A 19550-nucleotide genomic window follows, 5' to 3' on the forward strand; every position below is an offset into this window, starting at 1 on the left:
AGCCCAGAGGAAGAAAGGGTTTCCAGGAACCCCAGTACCACCAATAATAATAATAATAATAATAATAATAATAATAATAATAAACTGGGCATGGTGGCATACACCTGTAATCCTCATACTTGGGAGGCTGAGACAGGAGTATCACAGGATTGAGGACAGATCAACAAGTAGTGAGACTTTCATCAGCCTAGTGACACCTTGTTTCAAATTAGAAAGGCCTGGGGGTATAGCTTGGAGGTAGAATGTCTCTGGATTCAATCTCCAGGAACACACAAAAAAATAATAATAACAATATATAAAAGTTTTAGATACAATTATTTTAAGAAAAAAATCTTAACCTGTCTGAAACAGGCAACTCTGAAACACATTTGTGATCTGACAAAATCTAAGGTATTTTGCAGGTTCGTGCATAACAACTTGTTCGTCGTGATGGAAAGGTTAATGTACGTTTCTTTATTAACCACCCTCTCTGTAGACATGCCTGAATTTCTCTGCCATACAATCCTGCCATCTGTTATAACTGGTGCCAATGACATGAACATTAAAAACACAAAGAAATCATGAACTTGGTCTTAACTTCTTAATCAGATATGAATTATGCATGCCTACCTAAGTCCTTATTTATTCCACCAAATTTCCTGGGTCCTTAACTTACTGGCAGCTATTGTTCACTGAGTGATCGCAAGCACAGACTTTAACCTAAAATTGCTATCCTCCTGACAGGACTGCTGGGAATTAAGTGAGATGATGTAGAGGCCACCTAGCACTGTGCGACTTTACACTAGGAACTCAGTAACTCTGGGCAGCGAGAATGCTGCAAATCCTTTGCGTGCATAAAAACCTAGTCAGGAACATGGAGAATGGCTAAAACAGCAGATAAAGTAGAGGCAAAAAGAAAAATTGAGGCTATAAAGTTCATAAAAATAGAAAGAGTATATAATTTGACCATCCGTATTAAATATATGATAAGTAAATGCTTGATCAACAAACCCTAATGATAATACTCCCAGTGCTAGGGTCTGAGATTACAAATGATTTTCATTTTCATGGTAATACCTCTATGTAACTTTAAATGTTCTACATAAAAATCAGTCATAATCTGTATAAAAATTAGCCAAAACAAAACTAATTTTTCAGTGGCAACGTGCTTGCTTTGCAAGTATAGTACCCTAGATTCAATCCCCAGTTCCAAAAAGAAAAAGAAAAAGGAAAGAAAAAGATAATTAAAAAGTGAAAAACACCGCATTGAGAACAATGGCTCATCAGGTACCTTTTTTTTATCACATTAACATACTTTTGAAAAAAATATCCAATATTCAGTAAAATTCTATATTACTCAGAAACTGAACATTGTATTACATTCAGAGAATGGATTCTGGAGTTAAGGCTGATTGCTTTGAATCATGACTCTCATTTACCAACAATATGAGCTTGAAAAATTACTCAAGCCTTCTGTGCCTCAATTTTATCATCTATAAAATGGGAGTGTTTTTTGGTTCGTTTTTTTGGGGGTTTTTTTTTTTGTTGTTTTGTTTTGTTTTTTGCAGTACTGGAGATTGAACCCAGGTGCATTCTATCTCGGAGCTACACCCCCCAACCATATTTTTTTTATTATTTATTTTGGGTTTTTTTGTTTTTTTAGAATTGATATTATTCTTTATTTTGAAACAGGGTCTCACTAAATTGCAGAAGGCTTCACTAAGTAGCTGAGGCTTGGCCACAAACCTTCAATCCCCCCTGTCTCAGCCTCCCAAGTACTGGGATTACAAGTGTGTGCCACCATGCCCGGCTAAAATATAAGGTTTAAAATTACACAGGTCAAGAAGATGCTGGACTTACTGAGTGCATGTAAAGCCCTGACGGTGCTTCTTGTGCAATAGTGCATTTTCTTTTAGTATCATTACTCTGATATACTAGCTTCATTTATATATGCAATCTTGAGCCGGGCGCGGTGGCGCACGCTTGTAATCCCAGCATTCAGGAGGCTGAGACCTAGAGGATCGTGGTTCGCGGACAGCCTTAGCTACTTAGTGAGGCCCTCTGCAACTCAGTGAGACCCGGTTTCAAAATAAAGAATAAAAAATAGGGCAGGGGGTGTAGCTCAGAGGTCAAATGCCCCTGGGTTCCATCCCCAAACCCACCAAAAAAAAAAAAAAAAAATATATATATATATATATATATATATATGCAATCTTTTGTCATATTCTAATGTTCTAAAATCATTATTGAAAGAAGTAGTGTCTAGAATTTCTATCCTACTGGACTATTTTATATTACAAAGAGTTTTTTACCCTCAGTATGGACTTAGGAGGGAGAAAATATGTATCAGCTAAGAGAGTATATAAAAGAAGTATTTGACTTACTATGTCTCTGAAAACAACTGCCCTAAGCCGATTAATATCCATGTCTTGTAGGAGCCTGTCAAGATCTCTCACCGGAGATATACCACCAGTCACCATGTCCACTGGACTCTAAGATCAAAAATACATATACAGGTATACATTAAAAACTTATTTTTAAAAAGCAACCAGGAAAGCATACTATAACATTCCTTTTCCCAGTTTCCTCCACACTTTTCTCTTCTTTTGGGGAGTGTAGAGGGAGTTAAGTGGGAAAATAGACATAAGTGAAGGAAAAGGTATCACAGAAACAAGAAAACATTTAGGGCAACAGACAAGACTAAGGACAAGGAAAGTTTTACTATATGTATAAACACAAACATGTAACTGTTATGTTCACAGACTAAAATAACTATGTTAGAACCTGTCAGGTTTAACTTTTTGTTGAAATTGACAATCAATTTCAGATCCTAATTGTCAAGTATGAATATGCTCTTTTGAGTTAGTAAGTCTATGCTTACCTTCGCTGCAGACTTCCCCACAGAAAGCAGGCTGTGTATTGTTTTCAGGCCTTTTCCTGGATCTCCCCGAGCTTTCAGCTGGGAATGCTGCTGACACTCTAAGCAATTCCTGACTGCCACTGCGCACACTGTGATATGTATAAGGAAAAAATTGGGACAAGAAAGAAAATTATATTTAAAATTATAAAACCAATATAAATCACCTACACAATACAACTGACATAAGATTTTACTCAAAACAGATGATCTTTAACAAATTCCTAAAATATCCCTAGAAATTTAGTGTTTATTGTCTGATTACATTCCCTGTTATATTCCAATTAAGATCTATATTCCAATTAAGATCTAGAGAGAAAGTTTAACCTAGTAGTCATGTTTTTGGGTCTGCTGAAAGAGAATCAGTTTGGAAATCTTTTTTTGTTTCCTTTTTGTTAGTGCTTGGGATTAAACCCAAGGCCTTGCACTGCTAGGCACACAGTCTACCAATGAGCTACACTGCTCAGCCCTGTCCAGGAAGTCTAACGATAGGCCACTGTTTCATAGCTCTCACCCAAGCTACCTGTTTCATTAAGAAGAGGCCAGGCACAGTGGGGCATGCCTGTGATCCTAGTACTCAGGAGGCTGTGAGAGGAGGATCACAGGTTCACGGCCAACTTCAGCAACTTACCAAGACCCTCATCAACTTAGTGAGACCCTGTTTCAAAATAAGAAATAGAGCTGGGAATGTAGTTCAGAGGTAGAATGCCCTGGGCTCAATGCAGTGTACCACAGGAAGAAAGAGGAGGAAGAGGGGGAGGAGGAGGAAGAGGAAATGGAGAAAGGGAGAGGATAGGAGAGAAGTGGAGGGAGGAGAGCAGAAAATTTAAAAAGCAGTGGAGGAAAGCAAAGAGAAAATCACATTACCATTAAGAAGTCTAGATATGCCAAGCGTGGTGGCACACACTTGTAATCTCAGCATTTGGGAGGCTGAGACAGGAAGATCATGGTTTGCAGACAGCCTCAGCTACTTAGTGAAGCCCTTTGCAACTTAATGAGACCCTGTTTCAAAATAAAGAATAAAAAATAGGGCTAAGGGTGTAGCTTGGAGGTAGAATGTCCCTGGGGTTCTATTCCCAGTACTGGGGGAGAAAAAAGTCTAGATAATAATCTTCTACTTGATGAAATAAAATAGTTAAACCGGAAATGTCTATTTTTTCCTTCATTGCATCATTAGAACATGTTAACACACCCCAGCAGAAGGTATAGCATTTATATGAAGCTTTACAGGGTCTAGCATATACTAGTTCTCATTAAAAATGTTTAGAAGGAGCTGAGCATGGTGGCGCACACTTGTAATCCCAGCATTCAGAAGGCTGAGACCAGAGGATCATGGTTCGCAGACAGCCTCAGCTACTTAGTGAGGCCCTCCGCAACTTAGTGAGACCCTGTTTCAAAATAAAGAAAATAAAAATACAGCTGGGGGTGTCGCTGGGAGGTAGAATGCCCCTGGGTTCCATCCCCAGTACTGCAAAAAAAAAAAAATCTGAAATTTTGATAACCAATTGGGTCATGCACACTTGACTAGGAATTGATTGATACCATACAATCATCTCAATTCCCGATCAGACCACTCAAGGCATTTGAAATGAAGGAGGACAGAAGAACAAAGTAGGGACAAAATAGTAAACTTGAGTGGGGAGGTTGAAGCACCACCTGCTATCGTATGGTTAGCAAGCATAAGAATTTAGAAAGAAAGTACTCAGAAAAGTACCCAAGGAAAGCACGAAAGCTGAAAGAAATGGGAGAGGGGAACAACAGGAGGGAGGAGAGAACACAGAATACAATGCTCTTTCATTTGTTGTCAGGCCCAGGAAAATAACCTTTGTACTATTTTTGTCACAGGTTGCATAAAATCAAATCTGCGCCTGCTAACTATGAAATTTAAAACCATGCTCAATCTCCTAGTGTCAGCCAATCTGCGTAGCATAGGGTACATTCATTCGTACCATCCTACCTTCCAAACACCAACCTTGGGAAAGAACACAAATGAGACAGGTTCTGTCAGCCAGAATCACCTTCGCAGATTTCTCAAATGATGTCCTTCTCCCCATCACCTACCCCGCTAAATTCTACAATGCATAGTACACTAAGAAATAGACCTATGAAAATTTTCCTTGGACATATCTTGTCCCTCAACAGAAAATAATTTTCAATTTAATATCTGGTTTATTGAAAAATGTTAAATTACTAATGCATAGCTTACCCAGGCGGAGACACTGTCGCAAAATTCCTCCTGATGACATATTTTTTTCAGCTTCAATTTCAGTAAAGCCAAGAGAACTTGCAAATATAAGCACATCCACAAGGCTAATTAGCCTCTGCAAAAATGTCACAGAGGCTTCTATTGAAAGGCCTTGAGTAGGTTCAATATTCTCCAGCTCATGCTGTAAGGAATAAAGATTGACATCTATGTTTATATTCTGATTTAAAAAAAATGAGTTTACCAGATTAATTCCCCAAATTTCTGAATTTTACAAAAGTCAGGCTTTCAGAATAGTACAACAGAGTGATCTACTTATTTGATCTAAAAGAGAAGGGCAATGGAGCATTCAGGTGAAAACACTGCCAATCATGTTCTTCTAGGTGACTCATCCCTACGACACCAATACCCTTTTTAATTTTTCCACTCCTGGACAGATCCTAAAAATTCTTTCCGGATTGCAAGACATTCTGTTGCTTTTGATTTGCAGCAGCTATGTTGCACAGTAACCACCACACTCAAGTTCTAATCCATAGGATGCATAAGGTTAACCCATGTTTTCACACCAACTGTATATAGTACTTAGGTCCTTACTGTAGCCGATGTAGCAGCTGAAAGCAATGGCAGAATACCCCCACAAGCCATGACCATATTGTCCATCACTTGAGAGATGAGATGAATTGTGTTGTGTACAAAGATGACATTATCACTGCTATTCACGAAGTCCATAACTGTCTTTGTTGAATGGCTGTCCAAAGATAAATGATGTTTACTGATAAAGCTAAAGAAAGGAAATCACAGTTTGTCTATGTGGGGGAAGGGAGGATAAAAAGATGCTTTTTACTCATCTGGAAACTGAGGAAAGACAATGATGTAGCACATATTTCGGGTGAACGCTTCCTCACAAGAAACTGACCATCCTATATCACCGATTACTATCCATGCCCTTCGTCAGTGCTGAAACTTACATTTGATTTTTAAAAGAAGAATAAAATTAGCGTACTGAAAAGTTCTATGGCAAAAATTAGGAGGTAAATGGTGCTAAAAGTGCTACTAAAATTAATTTTCTACTAACATTTATTAGGTAATTCCATAAAATGCTTTTAAACAAAATAAGAATCGTATGCCTCAGCTACTTAGTGAGGCCCTCTGAATCTTAGTGAGACCCTGTTTCCAAATAAAAAATAGGGCTGGGAGTATAGCTCAGAGCAGAATGCCCCTGTGTTCAATCCCTAGTACAGCCAAAAAGGAAAAATTGTTTAGGCACTTTTAAAATTATATATCACACAATGGAAGGTAACTTGAAATGTACAAATTTCTTATGCCAGTGATAGAGACAATGTTATACTTAAATCTCAATTGTTTTTAGTATATCTCCATAGGCCTACCTTCTGGTAAACTGCATGCTGTCATCAAATATGCTATGGAAAAGCCTCCACATCTTTCTTAAAGAAATTCTCTGATTTTCATGCTTTTATAATCCAGACAGCAAGTCCATTCTCTCCCACCTCAATACTGGAAATTGAACACAGGGGAGCTCTGCCACTGAGCTGCACACTTGGCCTCTCTTTTTATTTTTTATTTTGAGACAAGATCTTGCTAAATTGACTGAGTAGATTGGCCTCAACCTGAAATCCTCTTACCTCAATCTCCTGTGTTGCTGAGATTGCACGTCTACACTACTGGTGACCAGCTAGGAATTCCACTGGGTGGTGGTGGTTGTTGTTGTTTGAGAGTGTTTCTTGGTATTGGAGATTAAACCCAGGAAGCATTCTACCTCCAATCTATATCTCCAACCCTGTTTTTTTGTTTTCGTATTTGTTTTTGTTTTTTGAGGTAATGGGGATGGGTCCCGGGCCATTCTACCTCCGAGCTACACACCCAGCCCTATTCTTTATTATTTATTTTGAAACAGGGTCTCACTGAGTTGCAAAGAGTCTCAATAAGCAGGCTGTCCGTGAACCGCGATCCTCCGGTCTCAGCCTCTGGAATGCTGAGATTACAAGCGTGCGCCACCACGCCCAGCTTTATTATTTTTTTAATTTACTTTGAAAAAGTATCTAAATTGCAGAGGACCTCACTAAGTTGCTGAGGCTGACTTTGAACTGGAGATCCTCCTGTCTCAGCCTCTCAAGTACCAGGATTACAGGCGTGTGCCACCAAGCCCAACATCCATTCTTAGAGTAAAGACTAAGAGCTCGATATAACTCTACCACATAATAATGTATATTCTATTCAACCAAATGTCTGAAATTAATTGCAAAATATTTATATAAACTTCTCTGTAAACAAAGACTAAGATCTACACATATCGTTTATTTAAAAAAACATATGACGAACCTTCTCCACATCTGTATGTCTGTTTCTATGGAAAACAAGAGATCAGTGAGCAAACGCTGATGCATCTGCGACCACCTGAACTCAGGAATGCGGAACACGGCCGATCTGGAGTCCCTCCTCTGTCCTTCAGCTGCATCCGCGGCTGCTCCTTGTCCTGGCTGCACCTGTTGCCTTGTTGTCTAATACAGAACATTTTAAAGTGACAAAACGAGTTTAAGTCCAAAGGAAGGCATTAGTAAATAATGTCATACAATTCATCTAACAAGTACTCAAGTTTTAAGACACTGAAAAACCAAATTAGAACTTTTTCAACTAGAAATAACATTAATATTTTAGTACACTTAAAGCAAAATTATTAAAAATGTTAAGCTAGCACAACTAATACTGATTGGCTTGGAGCCATGTCACGTATTACCATTATGTAGTATTTCATAAAAGAATTAAGCAGTTCTTCGTTTTGAGTCTCAGTGTAAAAGAACGGCAGCATTTATAATCCAGGTAGTAGCTGGATTATAAATTGAATAGAATTAAATATAAAATAAAAGAAAGAAAATATAGTGAAAAACAAACCGACCAACAATGAAAGGAAGAAGAGAGAGAGGGTACGAATGGAATAAAGTAGAAAATGATCCCAGGCGACCAACTTTTGCAATTAACCTGATATACTGGGAGTTTTGTAGCCCCAGAGTTTATTGGAAAATTAAAGTGCTATAATTGGGTTAGTCAAATGGTGAAATGTAAACATTTCCAATATTTACTTTATAAACTAAAATTAGGCCAGTCTTGAAGCTCAGAAGTCCTAGCCTTCTCTGATGCTGTGGTAAAAATAATAATTCAGGATGCCATTTAATACACTCACAGTGGGGCAAGAACGTAGCTCAGTCATAGTGTACTTGATTACTATGTGTGAGGCCCTAGATTTGATCCTCAGTATCAGAAAAATATAAATAAACTCATGTTAACTGTCAAGCACTGCACTAACAATCTGAAACATAATCTTTACATTCACTGTAAATAGGATGAGAACCAGATCCAAAGTAAAACAAAATATTAGGATGTACACTTGTTCTATCTTAACTCAGTACAAACCCAATTCAAGAAAAAAACTCACCTCAAGCACATGTCGAGGAGGCTGAGGTGCATCCGGGTTTGGACTGGCCTTTAGTTCCAGTCTCTCTGTATCTGTGGTGACGGTGGAAACATCTAGCTTGGCAATCTTTGGCTCAGAAGTAGCAGAAGTCTCCAAGCCGTTATCCTGACAATCGCTAGTTGATTTGGTTTCTCCGCTGAGGTCCGTTGTCTTCTTCCCTTCCTCCAGCGTCTGTTCAACGTCTGATTGTACAGCTGTGTGGGAAGCAATGGTCTCTGGTAAGGTGTCTGAGGATCCGGATGCTGGCAGGGTCGGCTGCCCAGCATCTCTAGAATCTCCAGTGTCCGTATCAGCTTGGGTGTTAGGAGCAGGTTCTTTCTCTTGAGAGACCAATTCGCGGGCATCACTTGGTGCAGGCGGGCTCTCACTGGCCTCCGAAGCAGCTGGAGACAAGCCATCACCGCGGCGCTCCGGGGGCAGATTGGCTTCCTCAGCAGGACTACCTTCAACCTTCAGCTCCACATAATCCTCCTCTTCTTCCTCTACTACAGATTTTTCCAGTAATTCTGGCATCTCTGAAGCATCCTCTTCTGAAGGAGAACTTAGGGAAGCTAGTACTTCACCGAGGGCCTCTGTGTCCTGGCCAGTTGTTTTAAAAGGATTAGAGAAAACAGCTTCAGACTCCCCTACGTCAGAAGATGCACTGAAATCACCTGCATGCTTTGACTCATCTGTCGCTGCCTCTTCCAATGTGACTTCATCCAGCGACTCCCGACTGTCTCGCTCAGCTTTCCTTTCTTCATCAGATGCACTGTGCACTCGTAGCTCGAGGGTGGATGCAGAGCCCACTGAATTTGTCTTCTCAATACTTGAGTTTTCATCACTATTTCTGGTGACATGAGAGACAGGAGATTCCCTCATATCTGACTGCTGGAACGCCACTGAAACATCAACATCACTGCTAATGCCAGTGACAGCTGGAGCTGGACTTGAAGAAAGTGGCCCTATCTCTTCATCAACTTTTTCCTGCTGTTCCCTAAATATATTGGCAAGGTTTTCTTTGTGTATTTCAAACGTGACCTAGATAGAAAAAGTGCAACCAGTTAAAAATCACATAAAACACCCCCTCATGTCACTCTTGGGTGACATGAGGCTATAACTGTCTTCTGTATTTCTATCTTTTTAATAAACTTCTTTAAATCTTCAAAAAAAATCACATAAAAATAGCACAGCTTACAGAACACAAAATTAAAATACTTTTTAATAACTTTCCAAATACATAGTTTATATAAAACAGTAAAACAATTTGCCTATAATATTCTTATCTGTGTCATGAGACAGGAAGTTCGCAGGTTCGCGGCCAGCCTCAGCTACTTAGTGAGGCCCTCCACAATTTAGTGAGACCCTGTTTCAAAATACAGAATAAAAAATGGGGCTGATGGTGTAGCTCAGAAGTAGGATGCCCTTAGGTTTAATCACCAGTACTGCAAAAATAAACAAGTAAATCAAACAAAGGATGCTGGCATTTCAGCGGAAACAGCCCCCATAATGTGTCCTGAGACCTCTGTTCCACTGCCATCTACATCTACCACACAGCTGCCATCCTGGGACGTGTCACTAGTCCTGCAGACCCTCTTTATCCATCTTGCGTGCTGTTTGTTGTTTCGTGTATTTCATATTTTTGTTGATTTTCTCCTTTAGTAGAGTACTTATGCCAGTGTCTTCCTGAGGAAGAGCACATGAACTAAAATTTTTGAGACTCCAAGGTTCTGCAAATATCTTTACTGTACTTCATAACTAATTAATAGTGAGACTATGTAAAAAAAAAATCACAGAATAAAAAGGAATTATCTGCTGGGCCTGGTGGCGCAGGCTTGTAAGCCCTGCACTTGGGAGCCTGAGACAGGAGGATCGCACAGGTTCGAAGCCAGCCTCAGCTACTTAGTGAGGCTCTCAGCAACCTAGTGAGACCCTGTTTCCAAATAAAGTATAAAATAGGTCTGGGAGTATAGCCCGGAGGTAGAAAGCCTCTGGTTCCACCCCCAGTGCCGCAAAAAAAAAAAAAAATACAAAGCAATTACCTTCAAAAATTAAAATTCTGAAATTGGTTGGTGTTTATATTTCTTTTAATTTACTTTAATAGCCTAAAAGCTAAATGGCAATTAAATAATTATCATTGTTGTTATCTTTTTGTATGCTGTTTTCCTTAAGGTATTTGTAACTTTAAAGCTGATAATACCCAATTAATTACCAGATATTGTTGTAAATTACCTAGCTAAAAGACTAGTCATTAATCTTCACAATCATTTGATAGCTAATCTATAGCTATTTGTAATGTTTGGAAAGCACTTCTATAAACTACTAGTTAAAGATACTTATGAGCTAATAACTACAACATTTCTTTTGCCATTACTTTCAACCTAATTGGCACTTAAATTTACTAATAAGGAGGTAAAAGATGAATGCAATACTTCAAGAAATGAATATTATCTCTTTAATCCACCTATTTAAAATGTTTAACTTATAAAAATTCAGACTTTTTAAGTGGTAGGTAATGTTTATCAACTAATTTTATTTTTAAGCTAATGCATCTTTTTCATTGTATATCTTTGTATGGCAATATCAGCTAAATATGGTATCTTAGTTTCTAACTGATAGGTTATCAATCTTATCCATAGTTTATAAATCAGATATATCTTTAAAAACAGCTAAATTTTACCATGTGAGGTATCAATGGACATATGTCTGAATGATTACCATCATACATAAGATCTTTTACAGAAACTCTGATTGAACAGCTTGGAACAATATTAGCATAAGGTAACTGATATAAGTACCTAAAGTATCTAGATTAGTAATATAGATATTCCAGATTCAAAGCTAAATGGCTGTCCTAGTAGAGCATTCTGGAAAGATAGCAAGTGTAAAGCCTATGCTATCCCAAGAAAACTAACAAAGAATTCATTATAAAAACATCATTATAAATTTAATAGCAAAGGGGAACAATCCCATAAGGAAACCAAGTGATACTCACAATAATCACTATACATCCCATTCATGTAATGAACCTAATTGTTTTTCTTTTTGGCAGTACTGGGGATTTCTCTATCACTGAGCTAAATAAACTCCCAGTCCTTTTTATTTTTTTACTTAGGGGCAGGATCTCACTAAGTTGCCCAGGCTGGCCTAAAAATTGCTGTTCTCCTCCCTCAGCCTTCCAAATACAATGAACTTAAAATTTTTTAATGGTTTATCTGTATATGGTTCAAATATAACACAGTATATAGCATAAACGATTCCCTCCTACCACAGAGCCTCACTTACAATCATTCTACCAATGAATTACCTAAGAATACATAAGAAATCACTAATTTCTTATATATTTGTCCATGGTATATTCCTACATAGAAACACAGATATAAATTCCTATTTTCCTACTTACTTTACTTAATATATACTCAGCATACACAATGTTCCTTACTTTTGTCCCAATTTTCTTACTGAAAAGGATAGTTTTAATTTATGATCTCTTTATAATGAGTAAAGTCAGTATCTTTTTATACATCCGAGGTAGAGACAGCTTTCTATGTAATGTTATATCATGTCCTTTGTACATATTTCTATTGATTCTTTCTCTCAAATTCTAGGTAAGATTATGTCTTGGCAGAGAGAGGTGAAGCATGCTCGTAATCCAGTACTTGGGAGGCTGAGACAGAATGATTTTAGGTGTAAGGCCAGTCTTAGCAATTTAACAAGGCCCTCAGCAACTTAGCAGGACACTGTTTCAAAATAAAAAGTAAAATAGGGCTGGAGGTATATTTCAGAAGCAGAGTGCCCCTGGGTTAATTCACACACATTTACACACACACACACACACACACACACACACACACACAGCTTTACTTTGGATCTAAGTGATTTTTCAAAATTTGTCAACTGCCTTTTGATTTTGCATTTACTTTTGTTTGGGCAACAAAGATGATTGTTTTTATGCTGTTGACAGGGTTCAGAACACACTACCCTAATATACGATATCTTAGCATATTAAAATATTTTAAGCTAGCCAGGCGTGGTGGCGCACGCTTGTAATCCCCGCGCTTGGGAGGTGGAGACAGGAGGATCGCGCAGGTTCGCAGCCAGCCGCGCTGGCTTAAGAGACCCTGTTTCAAAAATATAAACTAGGTCTGGGAGTGTAGCCCGGAGGTAGAAGGGCTTCCAGGAACCCCAGTACCACCACCAAAAAAAATAAAAAAATAAAAATAAATATATATATATATAATAAGCTGAGGATCTTGAAAAGTGTCAAGTACAAGAAAGAATCTCTGAATTCCTGCCCTTCATTCTTAAATCAAGTCGTAGGATGATTCCTTCAGAGGTCTCCTCACTAGCTCTACCAGAAAGAAAGGAGTAACTTTATTTCTGAAAACTAAGGACACAGAAAGCATCTGAACAAGCTGGTCTTCACACTGAGGCAGGCCTGGCTAGATCTCCCTGTCTGCTGCTCTTAGCTCACACAGCCTTATCCCGTGTCATTTCCCACAACTTTGCACTCTGCATCTGACCCAGAATACAAACAGCAAGTGTCATACTTTCACTGAGTCTTCATTTTCTTGTGAAGAGTTCTGAGTACTAAATGAGTTGGTATGTGTTTGTCTTGTTAATCCATCTTGTGTCAAATTAATTTTGGAGGATAGATAAAAGGAAAAGATTTCCTTTTCCTCCTCTTTACTATCAAGGTTGTAGTTTTTAACTCTGAAGTTCACCATTTTTAAGTAAGCAACCATAGTAAATACAAAAACAGATTTTTTTCTTTCATAAAACAACTGTGTGTGTGGAGTGGGGAGTACTGGGGCAATCTACCTCTAAGCTGCACCCCAGCCCTATTTTTTTTATTTTGAAACAGGGGCTCCCTAAGTTGCTGAGGGCCTAGCTAAGTCGCTGAGGCTGGCCTCCAACCCACAACTCTCCTGTCTCAGCCTCCTAAGTACTGGTATTATAAGCATGCACCATACACCTGGCTTCATAAATTAATTTTAAATCACACTTCTTCAGGGATACTAAATGAAGTCTTCAAATCACTTAGTATTTTCTTAATTTCTATAAATATACTAACACATAAAAACATTCTAGAATTTAAAGAAAAAATAAATTTTGCCCTCAAATTTCCCAAACCACCAGAATTCCTACATTATCAGTAGTCTTTCACCCATTCCACAATATGCTTAAAAAATACAATAAGTTATGCTCATTTTCTTAGGCAATTCTGGATATATATTTCTTTAAATACTTAAGAGAAACTCTAAAAGCTTAGCAATAGTAGTATTATCATCATATAAAAAGTTAAGAAGAACCATGATACAAAATAGTATCTTAGTAAGTAACATACTAATCTTTTGGTTTAAAGTCATCCTCGTCAATTTCATTTTCTTAAGAATCTAAACAAATGCTCTCATGCAAATCTAGACTATAATCTCATATAAATTCCTAGAGAGCAACACAGCAGTTGCCAAAATGTTTTAAAAGATGTGCTAAAGGTTTTAAAATGCATAGGCTCCTTCTGAAAATTCTACATATAGGAATTTATCGTACAAGCTGAGGGTCACATATATAGGATCACCACTCCTCAACAATAAGGGAGAGTTAATGTAAATGTAATACATTATAATATAAATGGGTATATCTTTAAAACACCACCTCCATAAATTTTTCCAAATAAAATTTTGGAGAAGACCTGAATAGAAAAAATTAACTTGAGTCACACAGTCACTCCTATTTAAAATGGTAAGTGGTCTGCTGGCATTCATATGTTACTCAAAGCGGAAGCTTTTGCTCTTAACTTTACTTCTGCATAATATATGTTATACGTACCAAATAATATGCAGCTATTAATTCATGTAAGAATATCATGAACTAAGATTGTATTTTTGTTTTGTTTTGCAGTACTGGGGATAGAACCCAGGGGCATTCTACCTCCGAGCTACGCCCCAGCCCTATATTTTATTCTTTATTTTGAAACAGCGTCTCACTGAGTTGCAAAGGGCCTCACTAAGTAGCTGAGGCTGTCCGTGAACCACGATTCTCCTGTCTCAGCCTCCCAAATGCTGGGATTACAAGTGTGCGCCACTACACCCAGCAATGAACTAAGATTATACATAGCATAAATATGATCACATTTTTCTAAGAAAATAATTACATGTATGTATATTATGTGCATAGAAAAAAAAACTGGAAGGTCTTGCCCCAAAATGTTAATATTAAGCTATACACAGATGTTTCAAAAATGAGTGGTTTGTGCCAGGCGTGGTGGTAATTCCACACTTGTAATCCCAGCATTTGGGAGGTTGAGACAGGAGGATCACAGGTTCCCACCCAGCACCAGCTACTTAGTGAGGAGGTCCTCTGCATATTAGTTAGACCCTGTTTAAAAATAAAGAAGCCGGATATGGTAGCGCATGCTTGTAATCCCAGCATTCGAGAGACTGAGACAGGAGGATTTCAGGTTCTCGCTCAGCCTCAGCTACTTAGTGAGGCTCTCTGCAACTTAGTGAGACTCTGTTTTAAAATAAAGAATAATAAGTAGGGCTGGGGGTGTAGCTAGGAGGTAGAATTCCATAGTACCACACACAAAAATAATAATAATAATGAGTGGTTTGGGTGCAGTGAACAACTATTTTAAAATTATTTTAAAATAGCAAATATTAGCCGGGCGTGGTGGCGCACGCTTGTAATCCCCGCGCTTGAAAGGCAGAGGCAGGAGGATTCCGCAGGTTCAAAGCCAGCCGCGCGCGCTGGCTTAGGAGACCCTGTTTCCAAATAAAAATGTAAAAATAGGTCTGGGAGTATAGCCTGGAGATAGAAGGGCTTCCAGGAACCCCAGTACCACCAAAAAAAAAAAGCAAATATTATTTGATTAAAAGCTTTTAAAACCAATAATACTTTAGCAATTAAGTATGATACTAACAATAAAATATGAAACTCTTATAACTCTTGAAATTTCTTAAAATAGGTAGCCTTTAACTTTATACAGACACTATAAACACATATACTACATTAAGATGTTTATGGCAGTTTATATCTTATAATTTAAAAAAATTAAAACAACTCAGAGAATGTTGAGGTTTTGTGGACAAGGATGTCTTAGGGTTGATGGAGTTGAACCCAGGAGTATTCTACCTCTAAGCTATAACCCCAGTCCTTTTTATTTTTTATTCTGAAACAGTCTCACTAAGTTGCTCAGGGTCTCACTATATTGCTAAGACAGAACTCAAATCTGCAATTCCCCTGACTCAGCCTCCCACATACTGGGATTTAAGGTGTGTGCCACCATGCCTAGCAACTTAGAGAATTTTTTTCTAAACAAAATTCTACAATTTTGCCCATTTAAGTGGTATTTTCGGTCTTCTATAAAATGAATGAAATTTATACTTAAGCCATTTCATGTGATTGTTAAAAATAAGTAAACTCTTGAGATTATTTTAACTAGTCTCATCAAGTACCTTATCTGAATTTCTCATTGGTGGGGAAATTTAGTTCCAGTGACTTTCACTTATTATTTCAAGTCATAAATTCATTCTACCTTAAGGCAATATGGGTCTAGAGAAAATAGAGAAAATACAGTGCCTACAGATTTTAGTTAAATTTGTTTGGAAAAAGAATGTTTTGTTTAAATCTCATAAATCAGAAGTTTAAAAGGCTTCATTTAAATTTTAATCAAAAAGTAGAAGCACTTTGGCATACCAAGAGAAAGCAGTATTACTTAATAGTATTATAGGGTCTAACTTGGGTATTTTTTTTTTTCAAAAAGAAAGATTAAAAAGTGAAAACCTAGACAATAAATAGGACGATGAAATTACACAGCTCCCCAGCACACACTCGAAACCCTGACACGAAGGCAGCCAACGCAGTGTAGTCAGTCACACTGGAAGAGCCCATTACTGCTTACAAAACCTACATCAGCTGCTAGAGAAGCGGCACGCAGTGACAAACAGCTTCCCTGCTACAAAGGTGGCAGGAAATCTATCAAACTGGACAATAAAATTGCAATTGAGTTTCTTTGGCTTTTTATAGCTGCTGCATGTATCCTGATTTAACTCTGCAAAAGCTATCCAATTCCGCGGCATTAGTTCTTTACACACCAGTTCTTTATCAACAACCACATTATAAATTTGTGATATTAAGATTCAAAGCGACTGCAGAAAGGGAAAAATAAGCATCACTTCAGTGCTGTATGAATAAAAGCATTTACAATGCTTTATTTTAGAATGCATATTTTTAGAGAAAGAAAATTTGGTTCCAATAATTTCAGCAGAATCTTTATAAGAACATTTTACAAACTGTTCACCTACTTACTGAGTTCCTTCCACTCTGTCCTAAACTTTATTAAATATTGATGTGAAAAGCCTTAGAGCATAAGTTGCCCATTTTATTTAAAAGCAAATGTCAAGATCTAAATTCCAAAAGAATAAATATAGCAGTGTTCAAATAAATTACTTTATATAAACCTTATGAAAGAGAAAAGCCTTCTCATCAATGAAGATTTCAAAATCCACACAAATAAATAAAACTAAAACACATGTATGAAAGACAAAAGTTGAAACTGAAAATGAACCAGACATGTCGGCACACACCAGTAATCCCAGTACTTGGGAGGCTGAAGGATGGCAGGTTCGAGGACAGCCTCAGCAACTCAGTGAGTTACACAGGGCTGGGGGTGTGGCTCAGATGTAGACTACCCCCCTAGTTTAATCTCCAGTACCCCAACCCCCCAAAACAAAAGTAAAGTGAAAACTATAGAAACCAACTTAAAACATTGTTTCTTCACTGTCTTATGCATTAGCATTGTTTTTTTTTGTTGTTTGTTTGTTTGCAGTACTAGGAATGGAACCCAGAAGCATTCTACCTCCAAGCTACACCCCTAGCCCTATTTTTTATTCTTTATTTTGAAACAGGGTTACACTGAGTTGCAAAGGGCCTCACTAAGTAACTGAGGCTGCCCTTGAACCACGATCCTCCTGTCTCAGCCTCCCGAATGCTGGGATTACAAGAATGTGCCACCATGCCCAGCCAGCATTTATTTTATTTATTTATTTATTTATTTATTTATTTATTTATTTATTTACTTTTTGAGGGTCTGGGGATGGAACCAAGGGGCATTTGACCTCCGAGCTACATCTCCTGCCCCATTTTTTATTCTTTATTTTGAAACCGGGTCTCACTGAGTTGCAGAGGGCCTCACTAAGTAGCTGAGGCTGCCCTCGAACCACGATCCTCCTGTCTCAGCCTCCCAAATGCTGGGATTACAAGCATGTGCCACCATGCCCAGCTAGCGTTTAAAGTATACTTCCACAGCAAAAAGAGTCATATCAAGTTTTACACAGATAAAAATACTCCACAGTTAACCGACTCAGCAGTTTTTCTTTATTTACTTTTTTTTTTTTTTTGGGTGGTACTTGGGGTGGAACCAGGATCTTTTCGACCTCCAGGCTATACTCCCAGACCTATTTTATATTTTATTTGGAAACAGGGTCTCACTAAGTTGCCGAGAGCCTCACTAAGTAGCTGAGGCTGGCTTCGAACCTGTGCGATCCTCCTGTCTCAGCCTCCCAAGCGCTGGGATTACAAGCATGCGCCACCACGCCCGGCTCAGCATTTTCTCTTTATTAATGTAAGCCTAAGACTTGAGTCAGAGACTGGTTCTTATCTGAAAGTAGACATTAGAGGCCTCTCCTTAAGGAAACGATTTTCTTTACAAAGATTTTAAGATCTGTTTAAAACTAGAAGTCACTCGAGTGAAGAAAAATATAATCTAAATAAAATTACACATGTGCATGTGCATGCGCATATACACACACCACTGTAAAACCTACTTTGGGTTTGTTCTGTTTAAGCTGGTTCTAAAAAATACTGGTTTCAGATACTATATAAGAATAGGATATACTCTCTCCTTTAACATTCTCTCAATCAAATATATGTCCTCAGAAAGACAAAAAATATTTTTATTATAACATAAAAAGTGTATAATGGGATCATAAACAAGTTCTGCGCCGGGCGTGGTGGCGCACGCTTGTAATCCCCGCGCTTGGGAGGCGGAGACAGGAAGATTGCGCATTTTCGAAGCCAGCCTCGCTGGCTTAAGAGACCCTGTTTCCAAATAAAAATATAAAAAATAGGTCTGGGAGTGCAGCCCGGAGGTAGAAGCGTTTCCAGGAACCCAGGTACCACACACACACAAAAAAAAATTAATTAATTAAAAAAAATAAACTGAGGTTCTTATATATTTAGCTGCCGTATCTCCATCATGCTTCCTAGAGAGTATAATGTATTATACTGTCAGCTTAGGGTGAAAGTGTAAAAAGAAGAATTTTATAAAAACTAACAAAAAAAAAAAACTGAATCCTCAGAAAAGCCTTCAAAACAAAGTCTGTACGTGCTTATTTATTTTGGAAACAGAGTCTCTCCTACGATGGCCCCAGTCAAAATCCTCTTGCCTCAGCCTTCCAAGTGACTGGGACGACTGGCACATAGCCAAGTACCCAGCTAAGACCTTATAGAGCACAGGTTTTCACACCAGGCAAGAAGGTACAAACCTGTCACACTCAGGAGACTGAAGCAGGAGGATCCCAAGTCCAAAGCCAGCCTGGGCAACTTAGCAAACCCTGCCTCAAAATAAAATAAAAAGGGCTGGGGATGTGGCACAGTGGTGCAGCATCTGCCTGGCATGCTCAAGGATCTAGGTTCAATTCCTAATGCTAAAAACCAAACAGATTTTCTAACAACCACCCTGTGATATTAAGATTCGAAGGTGGGGCCCAGGCAACTGTACTAACAGTGTACATCCCACCTGACTCAGAAGAGGAGAGCCCCAAGCATAGGAGTGACTGAAGCACAGGTTCTCCACACATGATCACTGAGGCACCAAGTCACACCCGAGTGCCACAGCGCCTCGTGACGGCCGAACCACCCAGCACTCAGTATCAGTGGTGAGCCCAAGCTTCCTTTTCCTTCCTGCAGCGGATGCCAAG

General features: G+C 38.4%; 1 protein-coding gene across 3 annotated transcripts in view; it reads right to left on the bottom strand.

The window, feature by feature from the left end:
- The window catches only part of LRBA (LPS responsive beige-like anchor protein), a gene marked incomplete at both ends in the record, with an annotated part of 652640 nt that overhangs the window by 500881 nt on the left and 132209 nt on the right, over nucleotides 1-19550 (bottom strand). For all 3 annotated transcript variants that reach the window (XM_080697476.1, XM_080697475.1, XM_080697477.1), the window contains 6 exons: nucleotides 2364-2471; nucleotides 2861-2988; nucleotides 5103-5283; nucleotides 5694-5847; nucleotides 7440-7618; nucleotides 8551-9609. In XM_080697476.1, coding sequence (XP_080553602.1) covers nucleotides 2364-2471; nucleotides 2861-2988; nucleotides 5103-5283; nucleotides 5694-5847; nucleotides 7440-7618; nucleotides 8551-9609 — 1809 coding nt within the window. The remainder of the gene's footprint in view (nucleotides 1-2363; nucleotides 2472-2860; nucleotides 2989-5102; nucleotides 5284-5693; nucleotides 5848-7439; nucleotides 7619-8550; nucleotides 9610-19550) is intronic.

Source organism: Muscardinus avellanarius (assembly GCF_963383645.1).
Source record: "Muscardinus avellanarius genome assembly, chromosome: 6".
NCBI lineage: Eukaryota > Metazoa > Chordata > Mammalia > Rodentia > Gliridae > Muscardinus > Muscardinus avellanarius.